This window comes from Trichoderma atroviride, chromosome 1 (genome assembly GCF_020647795.1).
Source record: "Trichoderma atroviride chromosome 1, complete sequence".
NCBI classification, from domain to species: Eukaryota; Fungi; Ascomycota; class Sordariomycetes; order Hypocreales; family Hypocreaceae; genus Trichoderma; species Trichoderma atroviride.
Genome location: NC_089400.1, coordinates 6,006,088 through 6,034,030, shown reverse-complemented (window position 1 = coordinate 6,034,030; position 27,943 = coordinate 6,006,088). Strand labels below are relative to the sequence as shown.

General features: G+C 50.8%; 13 protein-coding genes and 1 non-coding gene across 14 annotated transcripts; 8 read left to right on the top strand and 6 right to left on the bottom strand.

The window, feature by feature from the left end:
• Positions 1-500: 500 nt before the first annotated feature.
• TrAtP1_002173 (uncharacterized protein) lies at positions 501-1,377 on the top strand (the record flags this gene model as incomplete). The annotated part of the gene is made up of 5 exons (XM_066111340.1): positions 501-545; positions 607-637; positions 702-784; positions 844-962; positions 1,023-1,377. The coding sequence occupies 5 exons, from the start codon at positions 501-503 to the stop codon at positions 1,375-1,377; spliced, it is 633 nt and encodes a 210-aa protein (XP_065967414.1).
• Positions 1,378-1,636: 259 nt separating this feature from the next.
• On the bottom strand, positions 1,637-1,708 carry TrAtP1_002172. The gene has a single exon. It is a non-coding gene; the product is annotated as a tRNA-Gln (tRNA).
• A 622-nt stretch (positions 1,709-2,330) lies between these two features.
• On the top strand, positions 2,331-2,912 carry TrAtP1_002171 (uncharacterized protein; the record flags this gene model as incomplete). Its single annotated transcript, XM_014085554.2, has 1 exon — positions 2,331-2,912. The coding sequence occupies one exon, from the start codon at positions 2,331-2,333 to the stop codon at positions 2,910-2,912; it is 582 nt and encodes a 193-aa protein (XP_013941029.2).
• Positions 2,913-4,602: 1,690 nt separating this feature from the next.
• On the top strand, positions 4,603-5,688 carry TrAtP1_002170 (uncharacterized protein). The gene is made up of 3 exons (XM_014085555.2): positions 4,603-4,721; positions 4,786-4,951; positions 5,032-5,688. The coding sequence occupies exons 1-3, from the start codon at positions 4,707-4,709 to the stop codon at positions 5,244-5,246; spliced, it is 396 nt and encodes a 131-aa protein (XP_013941030.1). The 5' UTR covers positions 4,603-4,706; the 3' UTR covers positions 5,247-5,688.
• A 392-nt stretch (positions 5,689-6,080) lies between these two features.
• On the bottom strand, positions 6,081-9,039 carry TrAtP1_002169 (uncharacterized protein). The gene is made up of 5 exons (XM_066111339.1): positions 8,800-9,039; positions 7,916-8,706; positions 7,364-7,802; positions 6,999-7,287; positions 6,081-6,926 (listed from the first exon to the last, which is right to left on the bottom strand). Exons 1-5 carry the CDS (start codon positions 9,036-9,038, stop codon positions 6,546-6,548), a joined length of 2,139 nt encoding a protein of 712 aa, XP_065967413.1. The 5' UTR covers position 9,039; the 3' UTR covers positions 6,081-6,545.
• Positions 9,040-9,681: 642 nt separating this feature from the next.
• TrAtP1_002168 (uncharacterized protein) lies at positions 9,682-11,619 on the top strand. Its single transcript, XM_014085557.2, has 3 exons — positions 9,682-9,987; positions 10,070-11,229; positions 11,290-11,619. The coding sequence occupies exons 1-3, from the start codon at positions 9,822-9,824 to the stop codon at positions 11,566-11,568; spliced, it is 1,605 nt and encodes a 534-aa protein (XP_013941032.2). The 5' UTR covers positions 9,682-9,821; the 3' UTR covers positions 11,569-11,619.
• Positions 11,620-12,125: 506 nt separating this feature from the next.
• Positions 12,126-13,082, bottom strand: TrAtP1_002167 (uncharacterized protein; the record flags this gene model as incomplete). The annotated part of the gene is made up of 1 exon (XM_014085119.2): positions 12,126-13,082. The coding sequence occupies one exon, from the start codon at positions 13,080-13,082 to the stop codon at positions 12,126-12,128; it is 957 nt and encodes a 318-aa protein (XP_013940594.1).
• An 850-nt stretch (positions 13,083-13,932) lies between these two features.
• Positions 13,933-15,749, top strand: TrAtP1_002166 (uncharacterized protein; the record flags this gene model as incomplete). The annotated part of the gene is made up of 2 exons (XM_066111338.1): positions 13,933-15,380; positions 15,446-15,749. The coding sequence occupies 2 exons, from the start codon at positions 13,933-13,935 to the stop codon at positions 15,747-15,749; spliced, it is 1,752 nt and encodes a 583-aa protein (XP_065967412.1).
• Positions 15,750-16,159: 410 nt separating this feature from the next.
• On the bottom strand, positions 16,160-16,948 carry TrAtP1_002165 (uncharacterized protein; the record flags this gene model as incomplete). The annotated part of the gene is made up of 1 exon (XM_014085559.2): positions 16,160-16,948. The coding sequence occupies one exon, from the start codon at positions 16,946-16,948 to the stop codon at positions 16,160-16,162; it is 789 nt and encodes a 262-aa protein (XP_013941034.2).
• A 354-nt stretch (positions 16,949-17,302) lies between these two features.
• TrAtP1_002164 (uncharacterized protein) lies at positions 17,303-19,041 on the bottom strand (the record flags this gene model as incomplete). The annotated part of the gene is made up of 5 exons (XM_066111337.1): positions 17,303-17,376; positions 17,449-17,744; positions 17,826-18,131; positions 18,191-18,874; positions 18,932-19,041. The coding sequence occupies 5 exons, from the start codon at positions 19,039-19,041 to the stop codon at positions 17,303-17,305; spliced, it is 1,470 nt and encodes a 489-aa protein (XP_065967411.1).
• A 555-nt stretch (positions 19,042-19,596) lies between these two features.
• Positions 19,597-20,531, top strand: TrAtP1_002163 (uncharacterized protein; the record flags this gene model as incomplete). Its single annotated transcript, XM_014085218.2, has 2 exons — positions 19,597-20,308; positions 20,374-20,531. 2 exons carry the CDS (start codon positions 19,597-19,599, stop codon positions 20,529-20,531), a joined length of 870 nt encoding a protein of 289 aa, XP_013940693.2.
• Positions 20,532-20,890: 359 nt separating this feature from the next.
• On the top strand, positions 20,891-23,441 carry TrAtP1_002162 (uncharacterized protein; the record flags this gene model as incomplete). Its single annotated transcript, XM_014085173.2, has 1 exon — positions 20,891-23,441. Exon 1 carries the CDS (start codon positions 21,756-21,758, stop codon positions 23,439-23,441), a length of 1,686 nt encoding a protein of 561 aa, XP_013940648.1. The 5' UTR covers positions 20,891-21,755.
• Positions 23,442-23,678: 237 nt separating this feature from the next.
• TrAtP1_002161 (uncharacterized protein) lies at positions 23,679-23,952 on the top strand (the record flags this gene model as incomplete). Its single annotated transcript, XM_066111336.1, has 2 exons — positions 23,679-23,716; positions 23,787-23,952. The coding sequence occupies 2 exons, from the start codon at positions 23,679-23,681 to the stop codon at positions 23,950-23,952; spliced, it is 204 nt and encodes a 67-aa protein (XP_065967410.1).
• Positions 23,953-25,427: 1,475 nt separating this feature from the next.
• TrAtP1_002160 (uncharacterized protein) lies at positions 25,428-25,771 on the bottom strand (the record flags this gene model as incomplete). The annotated part of the gene is made up of 3 exons (XM_014085560.1): positions 25,428-25,526; positions 25,589-25,694; positions 25,755-25,771. The coding sequence occupies 3 exons, from the start codon at positions 25,769-25,771 to the stop codon at positions 25,428-25,430; spliced, it is 222 nt and encodes a 73-aa protein (XP_013941035.1).
• Positions 25,772-27,943: the final 2,172 nt, after the last annotated feature.

Sequence of the window (27,943 nt, the reverse complement as noted above, 5' to 3'; positions counted from 1 at the left end):
ATCGACACGTTTGCCTGGCAGGGCCACGCATGCGGGAGGGCTACCCCGGTTTGCTTATCGTGCCGGCTATTTGAAGCAGGCTTAGCGCTCCAGCCTCACATGAATCCAATGACTGGCCTGGACGCACAAATACCTAGAAATGAGGAGGATCGCTCTCCCGGTGTACCTGCTGGGTCTCGAAGGTGCTCTACTACTAGGTTGCGGAGGCAGGTGGCAAGTACACGCTGGCAGGAATCTCGATTCTAAAACGCGGAAAGAAGTTACCAGCCCTGAGAGGCTCGGCCTCTAGAAGAGCAAGCTTCAGGTTCATGCAACAGTTCTTCCACAATTCCAACTCGAGTCAAACTGCCGCCCACATTGTTCACTTGAACCGCAGCTCCGTGGCTGGGAGCTCGTACTTTCTCAACCAAAGCAAATTCTACTCCAGCACCTCGGCAACAGTTGGATAACTCTGGACAGCTGCTCCTTCAACGCTTGCAGACATTGTCATTTTATTCATCATGGAGTCTGAGCTGAGCCCCAAGTTCGCTCCCTTCATAGGGATGGTAAGCCACTCGCACATTGCTCCCAAATCATGATCGATGGGGTGCTAACACGACAACATAGACTGGTATCGCTGCAGCCATGATCTTCGGATGTAAGGCGAACAAGAACTCTTCCTCTCCCCGAAATGCATTTGATCGTTCTGACGTGGACTCCAGCTATCGGCGCTGCGTACGGCACTGTCAAGTCTGGTATTGGCATTGCTAGTGTTGCAGCTTTCCGACCAGATCTTATCATCAGGGTTGAGTCATCGCCTGCTTGTTTATATCTGTTCAATATACTGATCCATCTTTCGGATAGTGTCTGATTCCAGTTGTCATGTCTGGTATCATTGCCGTTTACTCGCTCGTCATAGCAGTTCTCATCGCTCAGGACATTCAACCTCCTTCCGCAAACAACGAAGCCTATACTTTATTCGCGTATGTGAATATCGTCAAATTCTCGTTGGGTAGAAACATGCAGCTAATCCGTGTGCACAGTAGCTTTATGCATTTTACGTGCGGCCTGGTGGTTGGCTTGACCGGCCTGGCTGCGGGCTATTGCATCGGAATCGTGGGCGATAACGGTGTCCGCGCATACATGAAGCAATCGAGAGTCTACATTGGCATGATTCTCATTCTGATTTTTGGAGAAGTCCTTGGTCTATACGGGTACGCAAATTATGGCCTGATACTTTTCCCTGGGCGTCAAAAACTAAGCATCATGTTGGAACAGACTGATTGTCGCCCTATTGCTCAACTCTCGAAGCAGGGGGGTAATCAGCTGCCCTTTTTTCCATTCTACTCTATAACAGCCATGGCACATTTCGTGTCGCAACTTGGATATGCACAATAATACCTAGAAATACAGCTACGCATACGGATAGAAAGCCGCAGACGGACAGCGTGGGGGAGAAGGGGAAGCGTTGGCCATTTCAGCAACATCAGGGGGGCACTTGCACTTTGATTTCTCGCTTGAAGAGCTCGGAATTGAAACAATATACATCCTGGCAGTCAAAAAATGGCTAGTGATGATGTCGGGCAAAACATCACCAAACACAAGATGCCTGCGAAACAGCAAAACCACAAAAACCATGGACAAAAAAAGAATGGTTAGGTTCTAGAGGGAATCGAACCCTCGCTGGCGGAATCAGAATCCGCAGTCATAACCATTAGACCATAGAACCATCGGAGGCGGTGATCCGCTTCCTATGGGCGATGGAGGCCGACAATGTTATTAGCGGTTATGAAGGCTGACGATGTGGGCCGCGTCTCCATATTCTCGACTTGCTTCATCTACGGGGCAGATAGAAGTCTTGTGTCAGAGTTTCCACGTTGGCGAGCCGTTTGAAATAGCAAACAGCTTTCGTGATTCATATTCGCTTTGCCATTTGATCCTACAGCGGTTGATCACGATACCAACTGGGTAGCAGTACTCCAATCCCATCTTGCTGCCCGTCAGCCTCAGCTTAAAAGCACTTCACTAATTGGACGGCACTAACTCCACTAGCTCTCTCCCTTGCCTCAAGAGTCCACCGAACCCCGGGAATGCGACGAGTACGAGAGATACGGTGGCGCCAGCTTGTATGGGCCACGAGTCAAGCTGAGCTGCGCTGCGCTGCCCCTAAAAGCCACGATGAAACGGTCGAAGCTGTTTGGCCTCAGCTATTGCAAGGCGCATATAAAAGAAAGGGCAGCCGGCCACGAAAATGGGCGCAATGCTTCTTACAGCAGCGGCCATAGTATCATGTTATAACAAACAAACAAATAGACAGACAAACAAGAAATCGTCGCCATCAAATACCTACAATGTCTCGGCTATTCCAGATTGTGCGACCCGCCTTCAAGCTCTCCTACCAGATAATCCCCGACGGCGAGGAGCCTCTCTACAAGGTCAAGAACCTGCCGCTGCCCGGGAACCGCCCGGATCTCGCGCTTCACAGCGGGCCTGACCTGGCCACGCCCATCCTAGTTTCGTGCTACATGCCCAAGTTCTCGCGGCACTGCAAGATTGGCTTTGGCGATCCCACCAGCGGCGAGCCCATCGTCTGGGAAGACTTTTTCAAGCCCAAGAAGAGCAGCTGCGAGCGCAACATCTCCGTCTCCTTCTCGAGCGGCGACGTCGTCTCCGAGACGGGCAAAGGCGAGCGAGAACAGTTCACCTGGAAACGCACCAATCACGTCTGTGTACCTGGCAAGAAGTTCCACGCCGCCACTAAGCGGAATAGAAAGCTCATTGACGAGCGCGGCGAAGTGGTCGCTATTTTCACACACGATTTGAAGGTTGGAGTCGAGGGGTGGCTGCAGATTAATGTTGACCGCGGCCGCGACTTTGACGTGCTAGTTATGATTACGGTGTTGGCGATTTGTGAAAAGATACGACGGCAATGACCGGCCTGGACAAAGAAGTGGTGATGATGGGCGGCAATGATACCCTGGTTACGATGTTCTTCGATGGCTCTGTTGGAGTTTTCGTTTCCTTTTCTTTCTAGGCAGATTGGCAAATAACATGTGTTTATTATCGTTTTAGCGTTACATGTCCGTCAAAAGCGGCTGTGTTTCGAAACCAGCAAGACAATTTCGTTTCGTTTCTTGTTTCATACCTCCTCTGTAAACACCTAACCTATACCATATTCTAATGCCAACGTTCTTTACCTTTGCTGTGGACACTCTTATCTCTAATTACCTTTTCGATAAACAATAGCATTATTTTGCCTTGGATACCCGCAGTGGGAAATGGCAAGGATGCAATTTGCCCCAGTGCCGTAGATGACTGATAACGAAAGCTCATGGGCGTATATACCTACGTATATAGACACATATGTATATCTTTTTTGCGGTTGAGCTGAACTTACACGTGCTAGCTGGATAGCTGGTAGTAGGTAGTCACCGCCTTTTCTTGTTCTTTCTTCTGAAATCTCTAGACTCGTGGTTCAGAAGTTCCCATCTTCTGCGCTCTGTCATTAATGCAATCCAAACTTCCAAAGTTCCCCTCGTCTGCAAGCTTGTGAAAGTGTCCCCACGCTGCCCCTCTACAAACCCCTGTCATATGGCATCGTTCACGGCTAGCATCAGTTATGTCAGCTCCAAAGTTCCAAATTAGACGGTCTCATATGGATAAGAGGGAAAAAAAAACAAAACCCTTCCAGCCCCAGTCCAACCATCTACTAATACTCCGGATTTCGATGGCGGCAATCCTACCTTGGACGAGTAAAGCGCAGCCATTCGGGAATATCCACAGCTGGATAATTTACGCCATCCCTGAACGAGGACCAGATTACCTTCTCGTTATGGTTATCGCCCGGTAGCGGCAGACTAGCCATCGCTCGGAGAATGGCACCCAATGATACCATCAGAAGACTTGCCTGGCCTTCCTGATATGAAACCACAGAAACACCTGAATAGATGCCTTTCCCTCCCCTCCATCAGCTCTTTTATATCTCTCATTGGATCGGCTCTTTTGCACTTTTCGATAGCAACCATCTTGTACTTGCAGCATCATCTAATTCATGCCCATCCTTGCGGAGACCTCCGTGCGGCATATCGGCAGGTACCGATTTACGAATCCCGTAGACTGGTGATCGTCGCCTTCGCGCGCACGCTTGAGCCCCTCGTTCCACAACGGCAGCCAAATACTAAAATGGAACCTTTGCTGTGCCGTCTTTCCGTCCACTGAGCGCGCTTCCCGCCCAGCCGGCTTCACGGCGCGCAACCGTGCTTCGGTCTCCCAATCAGGGTACCGAGCTCGCTTCAGCATGTAATTCACCCCGGGGGACATTTGCCCAATGCTGGATCACGGCCACTGATGTCTTCACGTGGAGGGCGAGCGATGGAATGCTGGAACGTGGCTGAGAGACCACGAGGGCCAATCGAAGGGCATGATTGTGCGCAATAGGGCATGTGGATGAATAAGACTGCATCTTGTCGGGAGAGCTGGAGCCGTGGAGGAGAATGCCCGAGGTGGGAGCTTCGAGCTTCGACCTGCCCAACAAGGGAGGTCCCGGGCCTGATATGGAAAACACTGTTTATCAGCAAACTTGTAATGGTAATGGGGCCGGATAGATAGAGGAGCATATAAAGGTAGAAGAGAGTCCATGCAAGTCATGGTATTGTTCATCATCCTCGTGCAATCAAGCCTGTTCTCTTTCTCAGTCTCCTCCTCTCCAGACTCTCCCATCTTTCAAAATGGTCAGCGCCAAGGTACGTTGCGAAGATTCGGACCGAGTTCATTACAAAAAAGCCCATCATTGACGCTTAAACACAGATCATCGCCGCCGTTGCCGGCCTCGCTGTCAGCGTCTCTGCTGCCGCTATCGAGAAGCGTGCTTCTTCTTGTGTTTACACTTGCGGTAGCACCTGCTACTGGCAGTCCGACATCACCGCTGCCCTGAACAAAGGATACAGCCTGTACTCTTCCGGTAGCGAGGAGGGTGAGTCTTGTTTGAACCATCATTGGTCTCGTCATAGAGCGATCGCAAGTTGTGCTGTATGCTGACATGTAGTTTTCAAGACTCCTACCCCCACCAGTACAACGACTACGAGGGCTTCAGCTTCCCTACCTCTGGTCCCTGGTACGAGTTCCCCATCCTGAACAGCTTCGACGTCTACACTGGCGGCAGCCCCGGCGCCGACCGTGTCATCTTCGACTCCGATGGCAACTTTGACTCCGTCATCACCCACACTGGTGCTAGCGGCGACGACTTTGTTGCTTGCAAGAAGGACTAAGGGGATCGTTTCTGAGGAAGAGGATCAGCTATTTGAAGAGAAGAGAGAAGAGGTAAAAAAAATAAAAAGGAAGGGATCAAAATGGATGATTCATGACACCGCACTTTTGTGTGTTGGCAATGTTGTACATTAAAATTGCCTGAGCATGTTATGTACGTACTGCATTTTAGCAAGCCTGTCTTAGCGGTGCTTTTTATACCAAGAAAAAAAATCGTATTGGACCAAAGGTTGCCGCCTCGATCATGAGTCATCCGCTCCTATGGCTTTCATTGTGAAAAGGTAACTGCCGTTACAAGACAGCTCATGGCACACCTTGAATGCAAAACGAGATCAAGCGACGGATTTAGATGCTCCGTAGACCGCTCTATTGAATAAGATCTCAATCGATAACAATCAGCGGTTACGAATGCCTTGTAAAGACATTGAGATGATTTGGCCAAGCATGGTGATGAATCTGAGTAGAAGGGAAGGGCAAAGATGAGGTTGGCTTGGTATCTCGTACCTAAAATTCGCCAAGTCGGCACGTGAGAAGTGTACATGTACATACATCGATAACATACTCCCGCTTACGAAGCATTGAACTCGATCACTGTTCAAGCTTCTATTTTGCAGGTGCCAGACTGCACGGCCTCACAAATTGATGAATTACACAATGCACCAAGCAAATGCTCGATGTAATCTGAAGAGAGATTCAGCTGACAAGGGAGGCCCTGGCATTCAGATCGAAAATCACCGGATGAATCCCCCACCAGTACTCCACTGCTGTGGGGTGACTAACAGTATAAAGCCATTGCCAAGTTTGCCAAGTCAGGTCGAGCACCAACACAAGGCAGGGATAATTTATGGGAAAGGTTATCCAACACTCTAGCTGTAGCTGAATACAGCAGTAATTCTATACATAGAATGATCCAAGTACTCTATGACTACAGAATTCAAGGTAGCAGTAGTAGCGTTGTGGCGATGGTAGCCTGGGCTATAGCTGAAGTGTCGAATAACAGAACTGGGAGGCCGGATAACTTTGTCTGTTGGTGGTGAGACTTGGCGAAAATAGCTCGATAGATGGATACAAATCAGATTACATTTTATTAAGAATAAAAGGAACTAGACGCTTTAACTACCTTCATCGCACAACTCCAACGTTTTGCAAACCAATATGTACATGTATGTTAGAACACTGTCCAGATTTATAATCCGCTCGTGTATCCCTTTTATAAATCGAGTATAGAAGTGAGGCCTTCCATCGGTGCATATATACTTTCCCTTCGTATCCTCAAGCCACTGGGGAAAAAAAATTCGGCATCAATTAATCAAGGTAGGGTGTTCCGCCAAGCTGGCCCAAAAGTCCATCTCAAGTTCCCAAGATTGAGAATTAATATACGGATCCCAGTTACTGTCCGCTCCATCGGCATTTATCAACTGCTGGGAATCACTTGTCTTGGAAGTTTGCTCCTTTGCCGCAGTCAGCGAGTCGAGTAGGCTCTGTATCGTCCTCGTCGCCTGCGCGAAGAGAGCGTAGTTGGGCTCTCCGGGCTGGATCCATGCGCCGATTGTAATCTCTGCAACGAGGACGCTGAGGTCTTGAATCATCTTTGATCGGGAGAATTGATGCGAGTCGGGGTTTGTCGAGCTCAAAAGCGCAAGACATATGAAGCCTGCGGCCGGCAGTCCGTATTGGGCAACCTATTTAGTCTGGTTAGAGGAACTCGAAAGCCTGCTGGGAAGAACACATTAGGATTATAAGGAACACCTTACCTTCCAAATAAGGCATGTCCCTGAATTTGCCATCCGATCCCGCAGGATAATGATCTCGACCACAATCGAAAGCATCTCGCTCGCAGTCTTCAGAAGTGCCTCGTCAGGTTCAGCTACCTTGCGCTGCGATAGGAATCCAAGTAGAAAGTGTGTGTGAAGATATTCTAGCCGAGCCCCCGCTAAGAAATCTCTCGAAAAAGGCCCTAGGGGGCAGTCTTTAAGGCCGGTGGTGAGACGATAATGCGCAGGCAAATCCTGCCATTGCTGATCAATCCTCTGGCGAAGGTCACTAGTACGAAGTAAAAACAAAGTGATTAGCAACGAAAATAGTCCGAGTATCTTATAAAGGAGAGACTTGGACTCACTTGACAATGCCTGTCTCGCAGAACGCATGGCGCTTGCGAAACAGTTGAAGAACTTCCTCCTTGAGGAGCGCAAAAACGGCTGAACAAACAGTGTCTGACGTATAGTTTAAAGTCTGCTCGTCGTTTGGTTCCCGGCCACTTATTATTTGGTAGGACAAAGGACTGTTGCTGTCTCTTTTTATTGTACCATCAGCGTCGTTCCAAGCACTCGCCATCGTCAATGGGACCTGGAAATAGCAAAATTCTTTGGTAACCCGCGGGGGCCGGCCCAGGAATACAGCCAAGCTCTTGTCCGCAGCAAAGACGCGCGCAAAGCAAGACCTCCGCAGCTCAGCGACAAATAACGGAACGTCTGAAGAGTCTGCTTCAATCTTTTCATGGTAGCCGAGTGCGAATAACGAGCTGGCCACATCGCCCATCCGTCGCCAAGAGTGGTAGCCTAAATGCCAGCATGTCAGCACATTTCGCCTTTCTACCATCTCTCGCCGATGCTGGAATATATTGGATCCAGAAAAAAGAAGAAGAGAAGAGAAGAGAAAAAGCAAGACTTACTCTGATCCCCGTCGACTTGCGAGTGTACAATGAGATTTTCATACTGCAACACTAGCTGCAAATCATTGAGACAGTCCAAAGCAAGGCATGTTTCCAAGCAGCAGTCTCCAAGGTACATTAATGCCTTGATCAGTCCGCGACGCCGCTCATCGCTGTTGTAAAGTGGAGCAAACGAGGAGGTGTCCAACGCAGCTCTACTCGCTGCTGTAAGGAAGATTCCGAGACTTTCCCATCGAAGGTTCTTTCCGGTCATCTGTTGCAGATATTCAGATGGTGTGGAGTGCTGATGGAAAGTAAGCGGCCTGTGCGAGTTTTCCAACAAGTCCCTCGCTCTTTGAGTAGTAGCATTGCTACCCGCAGGAAGAGTCGACAGATCTCTCCAGTCGACAGCAGCATCGACGCACGTCTCGACGAATGGCTCTGCCAAAGCTAGGTTGACCCCCTTTTTAAGCCAAAAGCGCACTAGAGACGCCAGCGCGGAAACTTGCAGCTGGTCCAACAGACTCAAAGCATGGTTTGCTTTATCAAGCGTTGTCTGATCAATCATGAACGCGTCTGATGGAGAACTGGACATGGGTGAAAGTGTTGCTTCCTCTTGCTGAGCAACGACCATGCCGGTGGGAGCACGGGAAGACACGTGGTTGAAAATGGTGGCATGGCTAGGCACCCCGAGAAAGCCCGGATTTGGATACCGTCGTGGCTGGGACGAAGACGTGCACAACACGCCTGAGATTGGAGACGCCTCCAAGGGTGGAGTGGTCAGAGCATCTACACATATCGACCCTCCAATGCTGGAAGCATCAAACGCAAAGTCAGCGGATACATGAATAGGGGTCGACTGGATACCGGGCCACAAGAACCAGCCTTTGACACCGGAATCTTACCTCTGCTTTCTAATTCGATCGCTGTGTATCTTCCTCCTAAACGGCCGATCCCGGTATACACAATGGTCCATCTGGTTGCGGCTGCGGCATCGGGTGCAAGGCCTTTCATGGCCGCAGGCCAGCTTTGCCCGTCGGCAGGGCTCACAGGCAGCATGTCGGACTCTCATTACTCTGATAATTTGGGCAACATTATATTGGAGAAAATATCGTAAGACGGAGCAAGATGCGACTTCGCTCATCTATCAGATGCGTTGACTCCGTTGAGTCTACTCCGAAGACACTACTACTGTACCGGAACGCCGATTTCTCCGAAAATCCACTACACGCCGAAGCCTTCCGTCCGACGCTTTACCCCAGCACCCCAGTTCTATTATCGGACTACTGCTACTCCGTACTTCTGCTCCTACTGCTCCTACTGCTGTTTTTGCTCTCATTCGATTACTTTTAAAAGTTCATGTAGATCAATTGCCTTATTAAGCTTTGAGTGCTTGATTACCCTTTCCAATCTTGTCGTATTGTTGGCTACAGACACTCTGCGCCACAACTGATTCGAATCGGGACTGCATTCATGGCTTAGCCCATCAATTCACCTTCGACACAGATCCATTGTGTGTACCAGAGCACGAATCATAACTCACAGCCACCAGGTGTTGGCTGCAAAACTGAACATTAGTTAGTGTGTGGAGAAAAGGGCCCAGGCGCATTGACAATGGGAGAATAGCAATTGTTGATTCATAGCTCTTCGTTAGTGCATGCTAGCACTCTCAACTTCAATAGTTTCACTCGACGCTCGATGCCTTCAACTTGGGCGATTGATCAAACTCCAGCGCCGAGTCTTGGTACTATGCGACCTAACAACAACTATCACTGGTGTACAATATGCTAGTCCAATGTTGAAAGGGGCCTTTTTACGCCTATAAACTTTCAGCCACTCCCCTAAATCGAAATCAACGTACGAAACATTCCTACAACTTGGGACTTTTGTCTTGATCCTTTAAAAACAGCAACAAAAATCTAACAAGATGGGCAGTCTACCGGTAGAGCTCGACCAATGCACCGCGGCACCCAGTCTGTATCCCAATAGAAAGCCTGTGCCCCCTGCCCAGCGAGGGATAGCTGCACCATGCAGCACCGAGCAGTTCAAGACGAAGAGCTACAAGCATAAGCCGCTTGCAAAACGATGGCATCGTAAGTTTGTTGATCCTTTGCCAAGAAGCAATTCTTGAGACGCGCTCATTCCATGATGCTGATGGCTCTTGCAACCGTTCAGCCTATATGAGCACCGAATCAGCCAATCGAACAGGATCATCTCTCAAGGCATCCATGAAACATCTCGCGAATCCAAACGTCATTTCCCTGGGAGGTGGGACTCCTCTCAGCGACTTTATTCCCTTCGATGAGGTAGTTATTCGACCTCCTTCGCTGGAGAATCTCAAAACGGATAAAAAGAGAAATTCGACATCGGTAACGACGCTACATGCCACAAAGCACGATATAGCTGATGGCACCAGCATCTACGACCTCTCTGTGGCGTTAAACTATGGTCAAGGCTACGGGTCGGCGCAGTTCATGCGTTGGATCACGGAGCATACGGAAATCTTTCATGACCCCCCATACTCTGACTGGCAATGCTCCTTGACCATTGGTAACACATCGGCGTTTGACATGTGCTTGAGGATGTTGACAGAGCCTGGCGACTGTGTCTTGGCTGACAAGTACACATTCTCAACTGCCATTGAAACCGCCCAGCCTCTGGGTATCAGCTTTGTTGGGATTGGCATGGACCGTGAAGGCATGCTCCCAGACAGCCTTGGCGAAGTGCTCGAGAATTGGGATCCTGCAGCACACAAGAATGCTCGCAAGCCATCTGTGCTTTACGCCATTCCGACAGGCCAAAACCCGACTGGCACCACTCAGAGCCTTGAGCGCCGCAAAGAGATTTACAAGGTAGCCCAGCAGCACGATTTGATCATCTTGGAAGATGATCCATATTACTTCTTGCAGATGGATCCCTATACCTCTTCCTCTGCCGATAAAAGCTCTGATGCCGAGATTCGATCTTCTGCCGATTTTCTGAAAAAGCTCATTCCGTCATATCTTAGTCTAGACGTGGACGGTCGTGTTATCCGTATGGATTCCTTCAGCAAGGTGATCAGCCCCGGGGCTCGTCTCGGCTGGGTCACGGCTCCCGCGCAACTTATCGAGCGATACAAGCATCACACAGACGTTTCAACCCAGAGCCCTGCTGGCCTGAGCCAGTTGGCCGTCTTCAAGCTCGTAGACGAACATTGGGGACATGCAGGCTATGCGGAGTGGTTGATGCACTTGCGCTCGGAATACACAAAGAGACGAGACTTTATCATATCCGCCTGCGAGAGATATTTACCTAGGAAAATTGTTAGTTGGGAGCCAACAGAGGCAGGCATGTTTGTAAGTAAAACGCATCATTCATACCCTTCTTCCTACCATTTAGCTAACAACGTGTTGCAGCAATGGCTCAAAGTAGACTGGAAACAACACCCCGATGCCAAAACCAAGTCGGCTGACGTTCTCGAAGAAGAGATTTGGCTGGAAAGCATCTCGACGGGAGCGCTGGTTGGTCGCGGAAGCTGGTTCCGTGCATCGGCAGACGTGGCGCACGACGAGGTCTTTTATCGGACGACTTTTGCTGCGGCACCGCTGCCCAAGATTGAAGAAGCAGTAAAGCGGTTTGGCGAGACAATCGAAAAGGTTTTTGAAATTGGGCTCGTGAAGATAGAGGAGAGTTGAGTCGAGAGAATACAGTGGCGGTTTGGCCGTGGCTAGGGAGCTTCAAAAGTGTATGACTAGCATAATAAAAGTATCTGCGAAGCTGACAAATGAAATATTTTTCATACAGAACCTAGACACTATCGAATGACTATAGGTTCGTGTTTGTAACATCGAGATGTTAATTGCTTTCCGACTTATTCGCGTTCTGATTCTTTGGGCCGGCATGTATTTCTCCGTTGCCCGGCGCAGAGCTGCGCCTGAGATCCATTCGCTAGATCGCCCCTACTCAGCGACGCTTTAATCTTTCCTTCCAACAAAGAATTGTCCAAAACTGATACCAACGCTTCTCGATTTCCTTCCTTCTTCCTTCTTTTCTCTTCATTTCTTTGTTCAACTACTGAAATTTGAGACAACAAGCATTCAAGCAACAATTGCCGCCGTCACAGCATCAGCGTCATATCGATCGCGAAATCTTTGAAATGTCTTGATAAAGAAATCTGCAGAAATCTATCGCCCATATGTCGCCCATTAATCATACATCATGAGAATTATTTGCCAATCGCCTTCTTCGCCTTCTACTCCATGACAACAACGTACTTCTCGTCCGTCGTTCGCTTCATCAGCTTCTCGTACGCCTCCGCTGCCTGGTCAATTGGCACTTGCGTCCACTTGCTCTCCACGTTTAGCTCTCCAGCCTCAAACAGATCCTTGATGCCCTTTAGCCGCTGGGCCATCTCCTTGGGCGATGGGTTCAGCGAGTTGCATCCCAGCAAGCTCAAGTCTGCTCGGTAAAAGTCTCGCATATCGAAGCTGATGTCCCTCGCGCCAGACTTGGGTGCTGAAATGAAAGCAAGACGGCCGTTCTTTGCCAGCTTCTTGAGCGCGTTGACCGTCAGAATGGGCGATCCAACGGTGTCAAGGACAACATCGACTCCGCGGCCTTTGGTCAGCGTGTCTACGGCCTTGAGCTCTACATCCTTGTCGGTGTTGATGTCGTCTCCTTCGTCTCGCGTGGCCTTGATGATGCTCGCGCCAATGTTTCTGATGAGCTGGACGGCAGACGATCCAACGGCACCGTTGGCCCCTATCACGAGAACCGTGTCGGATTCTGTGATGGATGCCCTCTCCACCATCTGCGCAGCCGTCGTGAAGGGAACGCCGAGCGTTGCTGCCTGGACAAAGGAAATGTTCTTCGGCTTCAGCACCACTTCGTCCTCGTGGATGAGGCAGTATTCTGCCTGAAACCCGTCCTTTGTAAAGGCATATGCGTGTCCGCTGGTGCCATACACCTCCTTTCCGACAAGCTCCTCAGGGCCTTCTTCAATGACGCCCGCATAGTCCCTCCCAACGACTCGGGGGTACTGAGTGTATGAAAAGAACCCCATAGCGTTGCCGACGTCACTGGGATGGATAGCCGAGGCATGGACTTTGACCAGCACATGGTTCGGAACAAGAGCTGGCTTTGGAACCTGGGTGAAAACCAAACGAGGAGACTCCGCAGCAGAGTCGCGAAGGAGGCGAAGAGCCTTCATTGTTGTTGAGGTACGTGACGGCATTTTCTCGGCTTCCTTTATTTTTCCTTCTCTTCTTTTGCCCAAGTCTCTTTGATCTTTTGCCACTTTTATCTCGCTTCTTGTTTCTCTGCTCAGTTGCCGCTTCTGATCTTTGTCAGATCTTCTTTCTGTCTCTACAAGATCCTGATTCAAATGCTGCAGTCGCTGATCCGAATAATATATGCTGATTGTTTGCAAACGCTCTTTATTAGTGTGTATTCATGTGATGGCTGATCAACTCATTCCCCAGGGGCCATTCCCGGGTTTTATATCCATCCATAGCTCGACCTTCATGGCAGATCCCGCGTGCCTAATCCACAAAAAAGCTATAGCGAAGATCAAACAGCCGCAACAAGCTCTGGCTAACTGCCAAAAAACCACTTGTTGGAGCTAAAACACACGCCGGTGAAGCCGCCATTCGGAATCATCGCCCTAATTCCCCAGTTCCCACGTTGTGTCCGGAATGGCTTTTGCGGCCCTGGCGGTCCCTGCGGTCCTTGCGGCACTTGCGGCTGCTGCGTGTATTGCGGCTGTTGCGGGAAAGATCTGAGTGTTGAGCAGATTACTGAGACTGGGTCTGATGTTGGTAAGCTGCATCTCAGCAATATAGCCAGGCACTGTCCCCGTTAAAAAATGGGAATGCAAAGAAAAAGACAACAAAAGGGATAACAAAACGATTCAACAAGACATTGCTGCAAGTTTTGGCTTGGAATTCACAATCTAATCAATGGCAATTTCACAATTACACCAACTCTTATCTCATCTTTGTTAATTCACCTATAACTGACTGTTTTGACGGTATTAGCCACCAACGGCTTACACCGCGAGGATGGCCTCCCAATCACAGTCGTTGAATGACACTGATACCATCAATTGGAACAACAACAGCAGCGGCAGAAACAATGTCCCAATATCAGAGTATGAAGAAAAGCAGCGATTACCAGATCTCGAGAACAACCAACCTTCTCATCGCCATGAGCCAGAACTGCCAATTGAAGACGGCAAATATTCCACCCAAGGACAACGCGACGAGGAAGAGGAAGAAAGTGGCGGTAACGGCGACTTGACGGCATCGACCTCACGAACCGCCACGGAAAGGCATCTCTCCCTCGAGCTCACTCCCAGCAGCATCCCGCCTCCCCAGTCTCTGGCCTTTGAGATTCCCTTTATATTCACTCTATGCATGGCTCAGCTCTTGGCCCAGGCCGGGTTAGGCCAGTGCATTGCTCCGTTACACATCATTGGAAACAGCTTTGGCACTCAAGATGCTGGCCAGCTCAGCTGGATGCCCGCTGCTTACAGTCTGACGGTTGGAACTTTCATCCTCATCGCGGGCCGCATGGGCGATCTCTTTGGCCACAAGATCATCTTCATCATTGGCTTCTGCTGGTATGCCCTCTGGAGTCTCCTGGCCGGCGTCAGCGTCTGGTCCCGGTCCATCATCTTCTTCGACGTCTGCAGAGCCTTCCAGGGCATGGGGCCTGCCTTTGCCGTGCCTTCTGCCGTGGCCATCATCGGCCGCACGTATCCCCCCGGCAGGAAGAAGTCTATGATTTTCAGCATGTTTGGCGCTACTGCTCCGGGTGGCTTCGTCGTTGGCGCTGTCTTTTCATCCATCTTTGCAGAACTGGTTTGGTGGCCCTGGGCATATTTTGTCATGGCCATGGTATGTGCTTTGGTCGCGTTTGCTGGCACCATCACCATCCCAGCAACCCCTGGCGCCGTGAAACTGCGATCTGAAGCACCGCTATGGAAGATCATTGATGTCCCAGGAGCTGCGGCAGGCGTTACCGGCCTAATCCTCATCAATTTTGCCTGGAATCAAGGTCCTGTCGTGGGCTGGCCGACTGTATATGTCTATGTGCTTCTGATTGTTGGGTTCCTCTTCCTGGGCCTGTTTGGCTGGATCGAGGTGCGCTCCGAATTTCCTCTGCTGCCGACAAAACTGTTTAGCGGCTCCTTGGGATTCGTCTTGGCTTGCGTGGGCCTCGGATGGTCCAGCTTTGGTATTTGGCTGCTCTACCTATGGCAAATCCTTGAGCAGATCAGGGGTTATAGTCCTCTCGAAGCCAGCGCGCAGTTCAGCACGGCCGCCATCTCTGGAGCGTGCGCAGCTTTCACTACCGGTCTCATCCTGGGCAGAGTGAGGCCCAGCATGGTGATGATGGCGGCGATGACGGCTTTTACCGTCGGAGGAATCCTGGTAGCAACAATGCCTCCTCATCAGATTTACTGGGCTCAGACATTTGTTGCAATCATTGTCATGCCTTGGGGAATGTGAGTATACATCATAATCAAGTATTCTAATCTTTCGTCGTCTTGCTAACTCGCTCTTGTTGCAGGGATATGTCGTTTCCCGCCGCCACGATTATCCTCAGCGAGGCTTTGCCAAAGGAACACCAGGGCCTTGCTGCCTCCCTCGTCAACACCGTCATCAACTACTCCATCTCCATCGGCCTCGGCATCGCAGGCACGGTGCAATCTCAGATCAGCCCCGGGACCACAGAACAAGAAATACTGAGGGGCTGCAGAAGTGCGTTTTATGTGGGCATTGGCCTCAGCGGGCTTGGAGTTGCGGTAGCCGCGCTGTTTGTCCTTGACGAAAACAGGAAACATGTCAAGGAGCGTCGTGGGGGAAGGGAGTGAAAGAAAACAAGAAAACAAGAATCCCATTGAGTGTTGGCCTCTTGTTTTTAATGTATAATCTCAACTTTGCATTTTGTAAGATGGCGTTTTCACGGTTGGATTTACGGAAATATACGCATTGGGGGTGAGCAATGGATGCTCACCGCATACCATCAAAAGCATTTTGAATTCGAATAGACATTAATAACTAGTAAGCATATAGACATAGAAACATATATACAAAACTTGATGTACCGTTAGGTATATCAATTACACCCACCAATGCATTACGTCGTTAAATGAACTGATACCAAGCATTAGCCGTAAAGGAGTTTCCATGTACTGCAGCATCGATGAAAGATGTCCTCTACCTGCAACGCAATCAAGGAATCAAAACATGGGCGCTCTGTTTACCAATGGCATCTTTTGGTTTACAGAGCCAGAAACAAAACGGCGCCAAAGATGGCTGTGAAGCCAGTCCAATACATCAAGCCCACGGCGTCGTGCCGTCCAACCGCCGCGGATGAAGTCGTCGCAGCAGCCGCTGTTTGCGAATTTGCGCTCGTGGCGTGATCAACCTTTGTTCTCGTCCCCGTCATTGTAGGACTACTAGAAGAGCTGCCATCCGATGTCGGTGCTGCCATTACACCTCCAGCAGTTGCTGTCGCACCTTCATCATCATCATCACCACCACCAGTAGCAGTTGCAGTTGCAGTTGCAGACGCACCGCTACCCAATGGGGGACATCCAACCGGCTTCGTCGTAGTCGGCGATGGACCGGGAAACGTGCCCGCAAAAGAAATCACCGACCGCACAGGCGCCTTGAACTCGCCGCACGACAGCGCAAACATGAGATACTCGCCGCCCCAGAGCGCATTGCACGAGCCGTTGCCGTAGTCGCCGTAGAGCGCGTCGGGGATGTAGTTTGCGATGCCGTCCGTGCAAGCACAGTCCTGGAAGAAGAGCAGCGACGGCCTGGTGGTGCCGTCGGCGCAGTAGGGCTTCTGGGAGACGCGGAAGCTCCTCGACAAGGAGCCCAGCGGCGAGGCGGGCATGCAGACGTCGAGGGGGATGGGCGCGGCCTCGGCCTGGATGCGGTCTTGGCATTTGTCGTCGGAGTAGAAGTCGAGATTGCCGCCGTGGGAGCCGCTCGCGGAGACGTGGAGGCTAAAGCCAAGGCTAAAGGCCAAGACGGCGAGAGTCTTGGCGATGGAAGCCATTGTGAAGTAACTCCAGAGAAGCTGACTCGAGATTTCAAAAGGAGCGTCAGGGGTCAACTGAGTTGGGTCTTTTGGGTTTGTGGAAATTAGCGTGGGACAGAATAGCAGAGAAACGAGCGTGTTATGATTGCTAAACTATCAAAAGAGCAAGAAAGGCGTCACTCTCATCGTGAACTGAAAAGGGAAAAATTCATCGTCAGTCGACATCCATTAACACGGGACCGTGGTCTGGACGCAACTGGGAGTGGGGCGACTGAATAGAGAAGTGGCCGAGCTAGGAAACACTCTCGGCTTACCATGGCATTATGGCAACAGGTCCGGTTTGAGATTAAAATAGACTAGCTATTGGACGACTCAAAAACTGGTTGGAGGGGAAACTTGCTTGGATCTGAGCAAGGCATTTTGAGAAAGGCGCCGCAACAAAACTCCTGCAGACGACGAGAATTAGTTCCCAATCACACAACGTCAACACAAAGGTTTCAATCAGCCTTGGAGCTTGCCTGCAACTTTCCAACGGCCTGAAAACCACTCCAAGTTTTCTCGTAGCTGATTAGCGTCTTCAGGAGACGCTCCATCGGGGCACATCTCATCCAGGTCTACTGCGGCACGGTAGAGGCAGCCCAGACCGGCGAAGCACAGTCTCTCAAGGCCTTTGTCCCGCGTCCTCATTATGCTGCCCTCAACTCGGCACATTTCAAAGGCAATGTTGTAGGCAAATTTGATGTCGATGTTGAGCTTCGCGTCAGCGGTAGACCCGATGCGTTGGACTCGTTTCTTATAAGCGGATACAACGGCGCTGCTCTCTGAATTAGTTTTCTCGTCCCAAAAAGAGACAACGCAGGTGTAATAAAGAACAATGTAGAAAGGGTATAATTACCTTAGAGCCATGGAAATGCCTTCGCACACAGGATACGACTGCTCCTTTGAAGCCGCATGCTTCCGGACAAGCTCGTGGAGAAGTTTCTCGGCTTCAATACAGTTTGCCGACGCTGGATCCCCATTAACGGCTTTTATTGCTTCACCGACCAATAGAGCTGAGCGGGTTCGCATTCGAAACATGTGCACTCTATCCATGTACGATAGTCCGTCTGTTTCCAAATAGGAAATTGCCTCGGGTGGCAATATTTCCTTTGTCGGGATGAGAAGAGTGGCAGAGCTATCAGCACAAGAGAGTACAATGGAACTATCATTCCAGTTAGAATTGTAAACCTTCGCTAAGAAATGGGAGGTGGGAGACTCAACCGATCTAGAGAAACTATACCCGCCCAGCATCTTTTAAGAACCGGTGCAAGAACATCTTCTCGGCGATGTTCCAGCTGCCTGATGATGCCAAAACATGCCCCCAACGTGGTTGTAGCCTTCTCGCTCATACCATGTCCGCATTCATAGGCAGTTAGCAGCAGGCCGGCTTGCAGCTTTGTGGCGTGCGAGAAGACATCGCCAGATGCCTCGACCAGGGAAAAGATCCGGCTCGTGGTCTTGTGAAGCGAGCTGTTGGATGTGTGGTTGGGGTGGTAGCAGGGTGCCTGGTTCAGCAAGTACATGCATAATAATAGCAATGCAAGAACATCCTTGTGGATGTCGGACTCTTGCATGACCAGAAGGTTGAAATTGACGTTTGACTCCTCCAGGACGGGCAGCCAGGAGTAGCCTGTAGCAAAGTGTCTATCCCAGACCTGCTGCGCGGAAGTACCGCCATAGGCGAAGATGTCTTCTGTCAAGTTCATCAAACGCTTTGTGTCAGTCTGTTTTGGGTATGACTCCTGACTTTGGCAAGCAGCCCATAAAAGTTGCCTTTCTCCTACTGGGGTAAGCTCGAGGCCGCAGGACTCGCGCTGGATGGCCAGAGGTTCGCTCCATCTGAGCTTAGTAACCGGCTCTGCTTCAAGCGGCCTGTTGTCGCCATATTCGCACCTGGACAGTTTTCTGTTCGGGTCAGTTTCTAGCCTCAATCGTGACAGGCAAAAGACGGGTCAGACTTACAAGGCGCATCGCGAGCACCTGGGCAGCCGCTTGTCACATTTGCGCTTGTGGAGCTGGCAATGGCGACAGGCTTTAGGGGCTTTAATCTCCATTGGCGTATCAGGTAGCATGCCGGTCGATTGAACATCGGTTTCTTTGTAATGTGAAGGTGAAGATGGGACTTGGGGCACGCTCAACTGATTTCTTGCAGTTGGATAAACTTGCAGCTGACGAGACAGACAGGGGGCGGCAGCTTGACTCGCGGATTTCTAAGCCTCAGATCGAATCTGACAGGGGGGGCGGCCGCATCCCGGTCGTGGAACTATTCCTCATCTAGAGAGGTTGCTCGCAGCGGATTGGCCAGCAAGGCGACAAGATGGCGGCCGCTCCCATGAAGGGTGCCACTCACTAGTCCAAGCCAAACTCGCATCCGTATAATCACGGACGTTTGAAGATGGCTAGTATGAATCGTAGGAATTGTATGAACTGTATAGACGAGCGATGTGGAAGAGCAGAATGAAACGGATTACAACTCTGTGATTTCTAAGCTTTGGTTGTCCGTTCTCCTATATAAGTATGTAGTTGAATGCTGGTGAATGCTTCAGTTGAAAGCACAGAAACATCAATCAATCAATCAACACTTCATCCTATACACTTGTCAGCAGTTCCATCCCTGGACTTTCAAAATGTCAGAGTTTGCCGAAGTCCCTACATACACCAAAGTGTTCCATCACGAACCTTATGCGGCAATCTTGCCCACTCGCCCAGAATTGTCTACCAAGGGAAAGCATGTTGTCATCACCGGTGCCGGAACTGGTATCGGAGTGGCAATAGCACTGTCGTTTGCTCAATCTGGTGCTTCAAGCATTGCTCTGCTGGGACGAACTGAGGGTACGCTGCTCAAGACCAAACAGGCCGTCAACGCCACATACCCCGAGACGGCCGTCCACGTCGTCACCGCAGACGTTGCCAACGAAGCATCTGTGCGGGCCGCGCTGGAGAAGTATGCTTTGAGCGCTGGGAAAAAGCTGGATATTCTCGTGGCCAATGCTGGAGTCTTTCCCGGCCCGGGAACGCTGCTGGGCACTGATGCGTCGTTATGGTGGTCGGGATATGAGATCAACGTCAGGGGCAACTTTAACCTCGTTCGAGCCTTCGTGCCTCTGGCAGAGAAGAAGGCAACTGTCATCAACGTGACGACTTCAGTGGCCCAGTTCCCCTTTGTGCCGGGATCCAGCGCCTACCACGGATCAAAGCTAGCAGGCACCAAGCTTTTCGACTATCTGCATTTTGAAAATCCCGAATTGAGGGTGTTGCAGTTCCACCCCGGCGTGGTGCAGACGAGCATGTCTCAAAAGTCGTTTGACGCTGGAATTCCGAGGCCTGTGATGGACGATGGTAAGTAACAATGAAAATGAACTTTACTGAGATCGAATTATTTACTAACATTGTGTCAAAAACAGCATCTCTACCCGGCGCATTTGCGGTTTGGTGCGCGAGTGCAGAGTCAGAGAGTCTCCGAGGCAAGTTTCTGTGGGCGAACTGGGACGTGGACGAGCTCAAGGCGAGGGAATCGCAGGGCACTCAGCAGCTGACGATGGGGCTTCTTGGGTGGCCGTGAATGGATGAGGAGTTATCGAAAGAGATGTAATTGGGAGCGTAGATGAGAACTGGTGGCTATTTGTGGCAATTGACTGTGATGGACATTTTATTTTACACTGGTCTCGGTAAATGTGAAGTTGAAGTCTCGCCGTTGCTCTAGCTGGCTCTTGCTGGCCCTTGCTGGCTCAAAAGTCCCTGTTCTCAATCAATGGCTGACATAACCCACAGCAAGCTTCAGCGCATTTAGCGATGGCGCCTCGCCCAATCACGCCATACTCCAGCGCACCACCAGCAACTATAGCGCCTTTCAGCTGCCAAATGCCCCGCACCGCGCGATGGGCGCGCTGTAGCTCTTACACAGCAGTAAGCCGGAAGGCGCCAAGATGCTGTCAAAGTAATGCCTTGTGTCGATCAATTCGGCATCATCTGGCCATATTTGCACGCCAAAGTCGATGATACCAATGGCAGGTTATTTCTGCATCACAATTGAGGCCTGGCAGCTTATCAAAACCAAAGAGCATGTTCAAGGTACGTGCCTGCAGAACAGACTACCGGGGCCTGTAAAAGGGCCATGCTCGGTTCGTGCCGGATTCTCTCGTCTTATTCAAAACGACGCCGTGTTGCCATCTGTCCTCTATTAGACATGCATCTAGGCCTCGTGATTCAGTTGCATTGGGCTACTATGCATATGCATGCCCATCACAGATCCTTCTTTCCCATTTCATGTGTCTTCTCCTTTTGATAGTTGTGCATTACACACAACACTGCACTGAATATCAACACCTTCTCTACCGCCTCACAACTTCAGTACACAGGCACATGTATTCTTCTACTTATACCACTCAGCAACGATCAAACTTTCCTTCTCCCCCTGCACCCAAAAGATCCTCTCGCTCCTATTTTTACCACCTATCAGAAACCACACAACTCCAATCCGGCAACGCGAGTGCCGAACGATGAACGAAACAAACGCCTTGCACCGAATTGGATCCGAACAAGAGAAAAGCGGGGGCCGTCAACTCAGCTAATAAATTGCTTGTGCTCCCGAATCCAATCAATCAATCATCATTGAACCCTCCAAAACCAAAACCTCGTACCGCATCTTCAACTCAGCCACAACTCGTTTCCGACTCTCCTCTTCTCGTACACTCATTCGAAAAGTCTCGCTCTCTTCTTTCAAACAGCAACTCTGTCTTTTCTCTCTTTTCTCTCGTCTCGTTTCTCCCAGTTACTCTCCTCGGCCATGGAGCCAGACCCTATCTCCGAGCTGCCGCGCCCCAAAGGCCGTCAACGCGCCAAAAAGGCCTGCACCGAGTGCCGTCGCCGCAAGCGCAAGTGTGACGGCCACTCGCCCTGTCTCATGTGCTCCCAGTACGACTACGTCTGCCGCTACGAGGAAGAGGCCGGCCTCGTGCACAGCCTGCCAAAGCGGCCCTTTGAGGCAGATTCCAGGCGCGGCGATGCCTCCAACGCCTTCCGGGTCTCGTCGCCGTCGCCTGAAGACTCCAGCCGGCAGGATCCGAAGACCCCCACAACGCCCGTCTCGCCTCTCAACCGCGGCGTCATCGAGCCCGCCAAGCGCCGGTACATGAGCCAGAGCTCGGCCGTGGCGTTTCCCAACCAGCTGGGCGTCGAGCTCAAGTCGCCGCATCCGCCGCGGCTTCACTCGTTTGGCTGGAACTGCGGCATCCGGTCCGAGGAGCAGGGCTCCGTCCACACGCCGTTGACCGAGTTTGTCTCGTGGGATGAGTGCCGGCGCTATGCAGAGGTTTACTTTGCCAATGTCGATGCGCCCTTTCACCTCTTTGACAAGGCCAAGTTCCTGCAGCAGTGCGAGGTCTATTACAGCGGGCCGAACCAGCATCTGGTCCTTGGGGCCGTCATTGGCGGCGTCGTTGCTCTCGGCTCGCTCTTTTCCTTTCGCCAGGGTCATGCGCTCGAGTCCGAGATTGTCAAGCATGTCAAGGATGTTTTAGAGGACTCGGTTTTCAGCCGTCTGCCCTCCGTCGACCAGGTCAATGCCTGGATTCTGCGGACGCTCTATCTGCGCGCAACTACACGGCCGCATCTCACGTGGCTTGCGTCTTGCAACGTCATGCATCTGGTCGAAGCTGTTGGTCTTCACCGTGACATTGACTCTGATCTCGTCACTCAGACCGTCGAGGCACCGGCTGTGGAGGACGAAGGGCACAAGAGAACCTTTTGGATTGCGTGGTCCGTCAACACTCTGATCGCCTACGAATACGGCCGCTCAAAGATTCACTTTGACGGCGTTGAATCTCGACTGGTCCCATTCGCCGACGACAGCGATGCTGGCCTCCAGGTTCGCATGGCTAGAGCCTTACCAAACGAGGGCTCTGGCGGCGATGTTGTCAGCGTCAGTAGGTCGCTTGAAAACGCCATCTTCAAACTGAGCGAATTGGGAGACATCAAGGGCTTTCCAGCTCTCACTCGAGGCGATATTTGCTTTTGCCTCTACCGGCGCCTCCGCCTCCTCAAGATCAGCGTCAGCAGAGACACCGTGTCCCATATCCTGACCATTGGCCATACTGCCGTTGAAGCAGCCTCTGAATTTGCGCAGCGAGAGATTCCCTGGTGGAATGTACTCGGCACAACCTTTCAGTTCTTCTGCGTGCTTCTCGCCATTGACAACTACGAGAGTCTGGCTCAGGTTTCGTGGGTTCACGCCAAGCTTCGAGAGGTCTATCACAGGTTCGAGACACGCATGGGCTTGGAAGCACTCGAGGCGGCTGCGACGCTGAGGAAAGCGCTGCTGACCAAGAAGCAGCAAGAAATCAACCTGTTGACACCGGAAGATCAAGTCTTTGCTCCCTTTCCAGAGAGGGAGTTTACTCCGGATTGGGACGTTGTGTTGAATCCATACTACACCACGGGGGCCTTTAACTTTACCGATTTCGGTGGAGTGTGATTGGCAATATCTGATATGAGTTTATCCATTCCAAAGTCCGTCTGAGGTTCGACATCAGACTCAGCAAGACAAAGACAGTACTCAAGCTCCCCCCATCAGGCTTCGATCTGCCAGTGGTTGGCGTGAGCTCTACACTGTTGGCAATGACGAGAAGGATTTATCAAATGCCTGATTCACGGAGGATCCAAGAGAGGAGATGCCTCGAACGTTCGATTCATGGAGGATTCATGATAGGAGATGTCTCAAACGTCCGATTCGCGGAGATTCATCACAGAGTTAGTCATTCCTGCTCGAGCCATTTCCCCCTATTATCATCTCATGGTACGCTGTACTAACTCGGAACAGATGCAATCATCGAGCACTCCGTCACCAGGCCAAATCATCACCCGTCATGCCTATCCAATGGGCTCTCTTCGAGGCATGGAAACCCAAAGATGGTTCTGTAGACATTCACTGTTTCCTGATGGTGCCGGAGGTAGCCGAGAACCCACAAACTGCCGGTCAGCCTTAACGGGAGAGAAAAAAGAAAGGAATCTAGGCAGCGTCTGGGACAGTCACGATATAGCAACTCCACGCCCTTTGGCCGGCCATGCCCATGTCACGGTGGCTGTCGTCAAAAAAAGTGACTGATGAAACCACAGCATCTTGAAACAAATTTGCCAAAAAAGACTGTTTCCTGCATTCGGCATGTCGCTTACTGCGGCAGGGGGGTAGAGTGTTTCAATCCCAATTTGATCAATCATGGTTTTCCTTTTCTATGGCACCGGCTTTGACTTCCGAAGGCGCGCCTACAAGTTGGTCACCATGACCATGCGACCCAATATTCCAGATCTTCTCCAAAATATCCCCAGAAAAGGCAATAGATTCCCTTCTATTCTCACTCCCCCCCGTTCCCTTGAAATAAAAATAAATATATGCAAAAAAACATAATGGGAACAAAAACAGGTGGATCTAGCCCGCTAGGCAACTCCAACCAACCAATCCACAAATTTGTCTAGCAGAATAGAGAGGTATTCCTTGCAGAGAGTAAGCAGTTCCTGTAAGTAAGATCACTAAACCATACGAAAACCACCAACCACAGTCTTCCCACCATGGGGAGAGGGGTTCGGTCTGTCTCACTAGAAAGAGATTAGACAAAAGTCAAAAAGGGCGATTTTAAGAGCCATTTCCTTTTCCCGATGAGTCTTTTCCGAAACTCGGAAAAATAAAATAAGAGAGAAAAGCAAGAAGCGAGAAGCAAGAAGCCAGAAAAGGGAATGAGGCATCGCCGCGCTAAGAATGGCTGCCTTGCCGGTGCAGTAGCGCAAACCGTGTTACTCACACACCGCGACAAGGCAGCGAATGGAGCGTTTTGAAACGAACCGTAGAGTGTTTGCCTAATGTTCCAAGTCAGGTGCCTGGTATGATGATTCAAATGTCATGCATGGGCGCAATTGAGCGTGATGGAATGGACGATGCACATTATCTGTGGGCATACATGTGACAGAAACGATATCGACGTTCAATTCACGCTTTTTGAAGGATGAATGTTGATGCAATAGTCCACAAGTAATGGGCATAATGGGTCACGGCACTGCAAAGGTATGCAAAGATGATGTTTTTAATAAGGTGAATGTGAATTCGTGCAATCTAAAAGTATGGCTGCCCAATCTAGTAATCTAAGTGGTGATGTTTCTAATGCTGGAAATAACAAGATATGCTTCTCATTCTGAAAACAATGTCCAACGCTTTGCCCTTGACTCGTTCGTAAAAATGAATTGCCAGAAAATGTCAAAACGCCCTTTGCTCTTGTAGAATGTGAATTCCCAGCAAAGTATGTGTTGTTGCCTTTGTCTAATAAAAAAAAGAAGTCGCGCTCCCCCCAAAAGTCCAAGTTGCGAAACAAGGTTACAAATCGTCGTAAAGCTCACAGTTGGCGGTCTGTAAGGCTGTTGATCATCCGTAGCTGAGGCATCAGAGGATAAAGAAGCCAGATCAGAGAGACATCTATGACATGGAGTAGCGGCAGTTGTCGCATCGCCAGGCGTGGCACATTGGGCAAGAAGCGTTGATGTCGTAGTTGTACCATCCGCCAGAGCACTTGCACTATATGATACAAGTCAGCCATCGTAATAGATCGAGAAAGGGGATGAGTTGGTTAAACGTACGCACTGCCACAGCTGTGGCCTTCCGGACGAGGCGTACATCGGTCGAGAAGACGATGAGCTGTGCGAGCTTTGTCCAGAGCTGCGGTGGCTGCCAGAGCATTCGGTGCTAGAGACACGAGTCAGTGTTGGTTCGGCCCTGTTGGAAGTGTATATGGCGGGCACTAACTGCCGGCAAGAAGGCATGGTTGCAAAGTAGATAGTCGAGAAGACGAATAGATGGATAGTCAAGCAGTAGATGGGACGACTGTTGGTTGTCTGAGCGAGTCTTGTATGAAGATGAAACGGCCAGGAGAACTGATGAGTGAAGCTCTCTTCTGAAACACGTCCAGACCTTTATATATACTCAGGATCTCTTCATGGCGCAGTGACACTCATGATACTCCAAAGCCCAAAAACAATATCGAAGCCCACGATTCTCTCCTGAGTCACAAGTCCTAGGCCACCAAAATGAGTGGGAACACCTTCGCCCTGGGGTTGAAGATGCCTAGGAAGGAGAGACAAGAAACACTGCCCTCCATCGAAGGCTACCATCAGCCAATATCAAACATTGCAGCCAATAGGAGCACGAGGACAGCCTCTTCTTCTGTTTCCCAGACGGCAATGTGGCATTCTGATTATTCCTTAGAACCACGGCAATGACGTGCAGAGGAAACTGGGCATCATTTTGAATCGGCACACCGGGAGTCCAGACCCGCTGATAGGGCGAAACATGGGAAAACGCCTGCAAGGTTGGCCCGCTGATAGGGCGAAAAAGAGACGCTCGACTTTCAAGGGTCCCGTCCTTGGGTCCGGCGAGGCATAGAAGCGGTTCTGCGCAGGTCAGTGCGCTCGCCGGGGAGTTCCTGTGAGCTTCCATGGACGTTCGTCCGGGGCGCCATTAGCACTCGCTTGGCATGTGTGGCCTGTCAGCAGACCGAGCACTAATGCTGCTAGCACTACTAGCAGTAATTGCAACAGCCGGAATCCCTAGTATAGAACTCTCAGCAGTTAGTGTTGGCGGTTCAGTGCATGTATGTGGGTGATGGCTCGTTTCTCAGCGAGGCCTCACCTCTCTCGCCTCGAGTCGCTCGCCTCACACCTCGACTTTCAACACACCATCGCACACCCGGGAAGTCGGTGCGGCGCCCCGCTCTGGAACCGGTCCTTCCAAGAGAAAAAAAAATACATGTCCACAATCCTCCTCATTTCTCCAGCCAGCCAGTCAAGTCTCGGGGAACGCAAAAGAAAGATCGAGAGCGCTCGTCGGTAGGCAGCCGAGCAAGACTCATTGCGCACGGACAAAGTCGCAATCTTGGACTTTCTGGTACGGGGATGATGCTGATGATGCTCTTCGTAACATGATCCCACAATAGGCGTCTTTAGCCGTGAGAAGGAGAGAATAAACGTAAGAGGGAAAAAAGTATCAAAATGGAATCCCTGTAAAAATGGGCTCCGTTTAGCGTTGACGAACCCGTAACGAATCTCATTGCAAAGTGTCGAGTTGAAGGCGAGTTGAAAGCCAGAACTGCTGGGGCTGTGTATTGGACCTTACCGCTGGAAACCACAGGCAACTAAAATCAACTCCCAAAACCCAAAGTCACGAGCCTTCCTCAGCGCCCCAGGCCAAAGAAATGGGCAGTGCCCCAGGCCATGACCGAAGCTCTTCCAAACGCAGCTCCAGAGCCCCAAAGCCCCAGAGCCTCAGAGCCTCAGAGCCCCAGGCAAGCTTCCAGGCCACAGCAAGGCAGCAGCAGCAGCTCCATTTTCCCACGCAGAGAAAGCCCCGGCTCTGGATATAGAGCGAGACCAAAGTGGACCCGTCGGAGGTGGCCGCTGGTCCTATAAGCAGCAGCGCTTACTCTGTACTCTGTATGGTGAGCAGCAGGTAGCCTTGCGGTTGGCTTTGCCCTGGTAAAGTCCTAGTCGACCAGTTGCGTCAGGCAAATAACGGCCAGACGAGGCAGATCGCAGAGTCAATAGTGTCGCTTGATTTCAACTAAGAGATGGGACCCAGCAGCTTGCAGTTGCACTGCTAGCAAAGACAGGGCAGTTCCCAGTTTCGCTTCTAGAGCGTCCCCACAGCAAGTGGCTCCCAAATCCCGCATTCCACGGCCCGCGGCTTGGTGGCTCGATTTGGCTGGGCGGTACCTTGCTTTTTGTATTTTTTTTTTATTTTTGTTTATTTTGTTTCACTTGACGTCATGCACGAAGCGCATCATCGCCAAAATGCAGGTGCAAAGTGGAAGTCGCGTTGCGATGCGGCTGCAGAAACCAGCAAGAGCCAGGGAGGACTGCAACTATTCGCTGCCGCTCTCCCTCGTCACGCCCTCTCGTTCTCCCCTCCTCTCACTTCTTCTTCACCCACTCACTACGCTC

Excerpts from the sequence above, each read along its gene's own strand:
- TrAtP1_002169 (XM_066111339.1), bottom strand. The coding sequence starts at position 9,038 with ATGAGCGAAGTCGCATCTTGCTCCGTCTTACGATATTTTCTCCAATAT. Across the intron at positions 8,707-8,799 it reads GATCGAATTAGAAAGCAGAG|CATTGGAGGGTCGATATGTG; the intron begins GTAAGATTCCGG and ends TGATGCTTCCAG. Across the intron at positions 7,803-7,915 it reads GCAAGTCGACGGGGATCAGA|GCTACCACTCTTGGCGACGG; the intron begins GTAAGTCTTGCT and ends GCTGGCATTTAG.
- TrAtP1_002168 (XM_014085557.2), top strand. The coding sequence starts at position 9,822 with ATGGGCAGTCTACCGGTAGAGCTCGACCAATGCACCGCGGCACCCAGT. Across the intron at positions 9,988-10,069 it reads GCTTGCAAAACGATGGCATC|CCTATATGAGCACCGAATCA; the intron begins GTAAGTTTGTTG and ends GCAACCGTTCAG. Across the intron at positions 11,230-11,289 it reads CAACAGAGGCAGGCATGTTT|CAATGGCTCAAAGTAGACTG; the intron begins GTAAGTAAAACG and ends AACGTGTTGCAG.
- TrAtP1_002170 (XM_014085555.2), top strand. Across the intron at positions 4,952-5,031 it reads CTCTTCCGGTAGCGAGGAGG|ACTCCTACCCCCACCAGTAC; the intron begins GTGAGTCTTGTT and ends GTAGTTTTCAAG.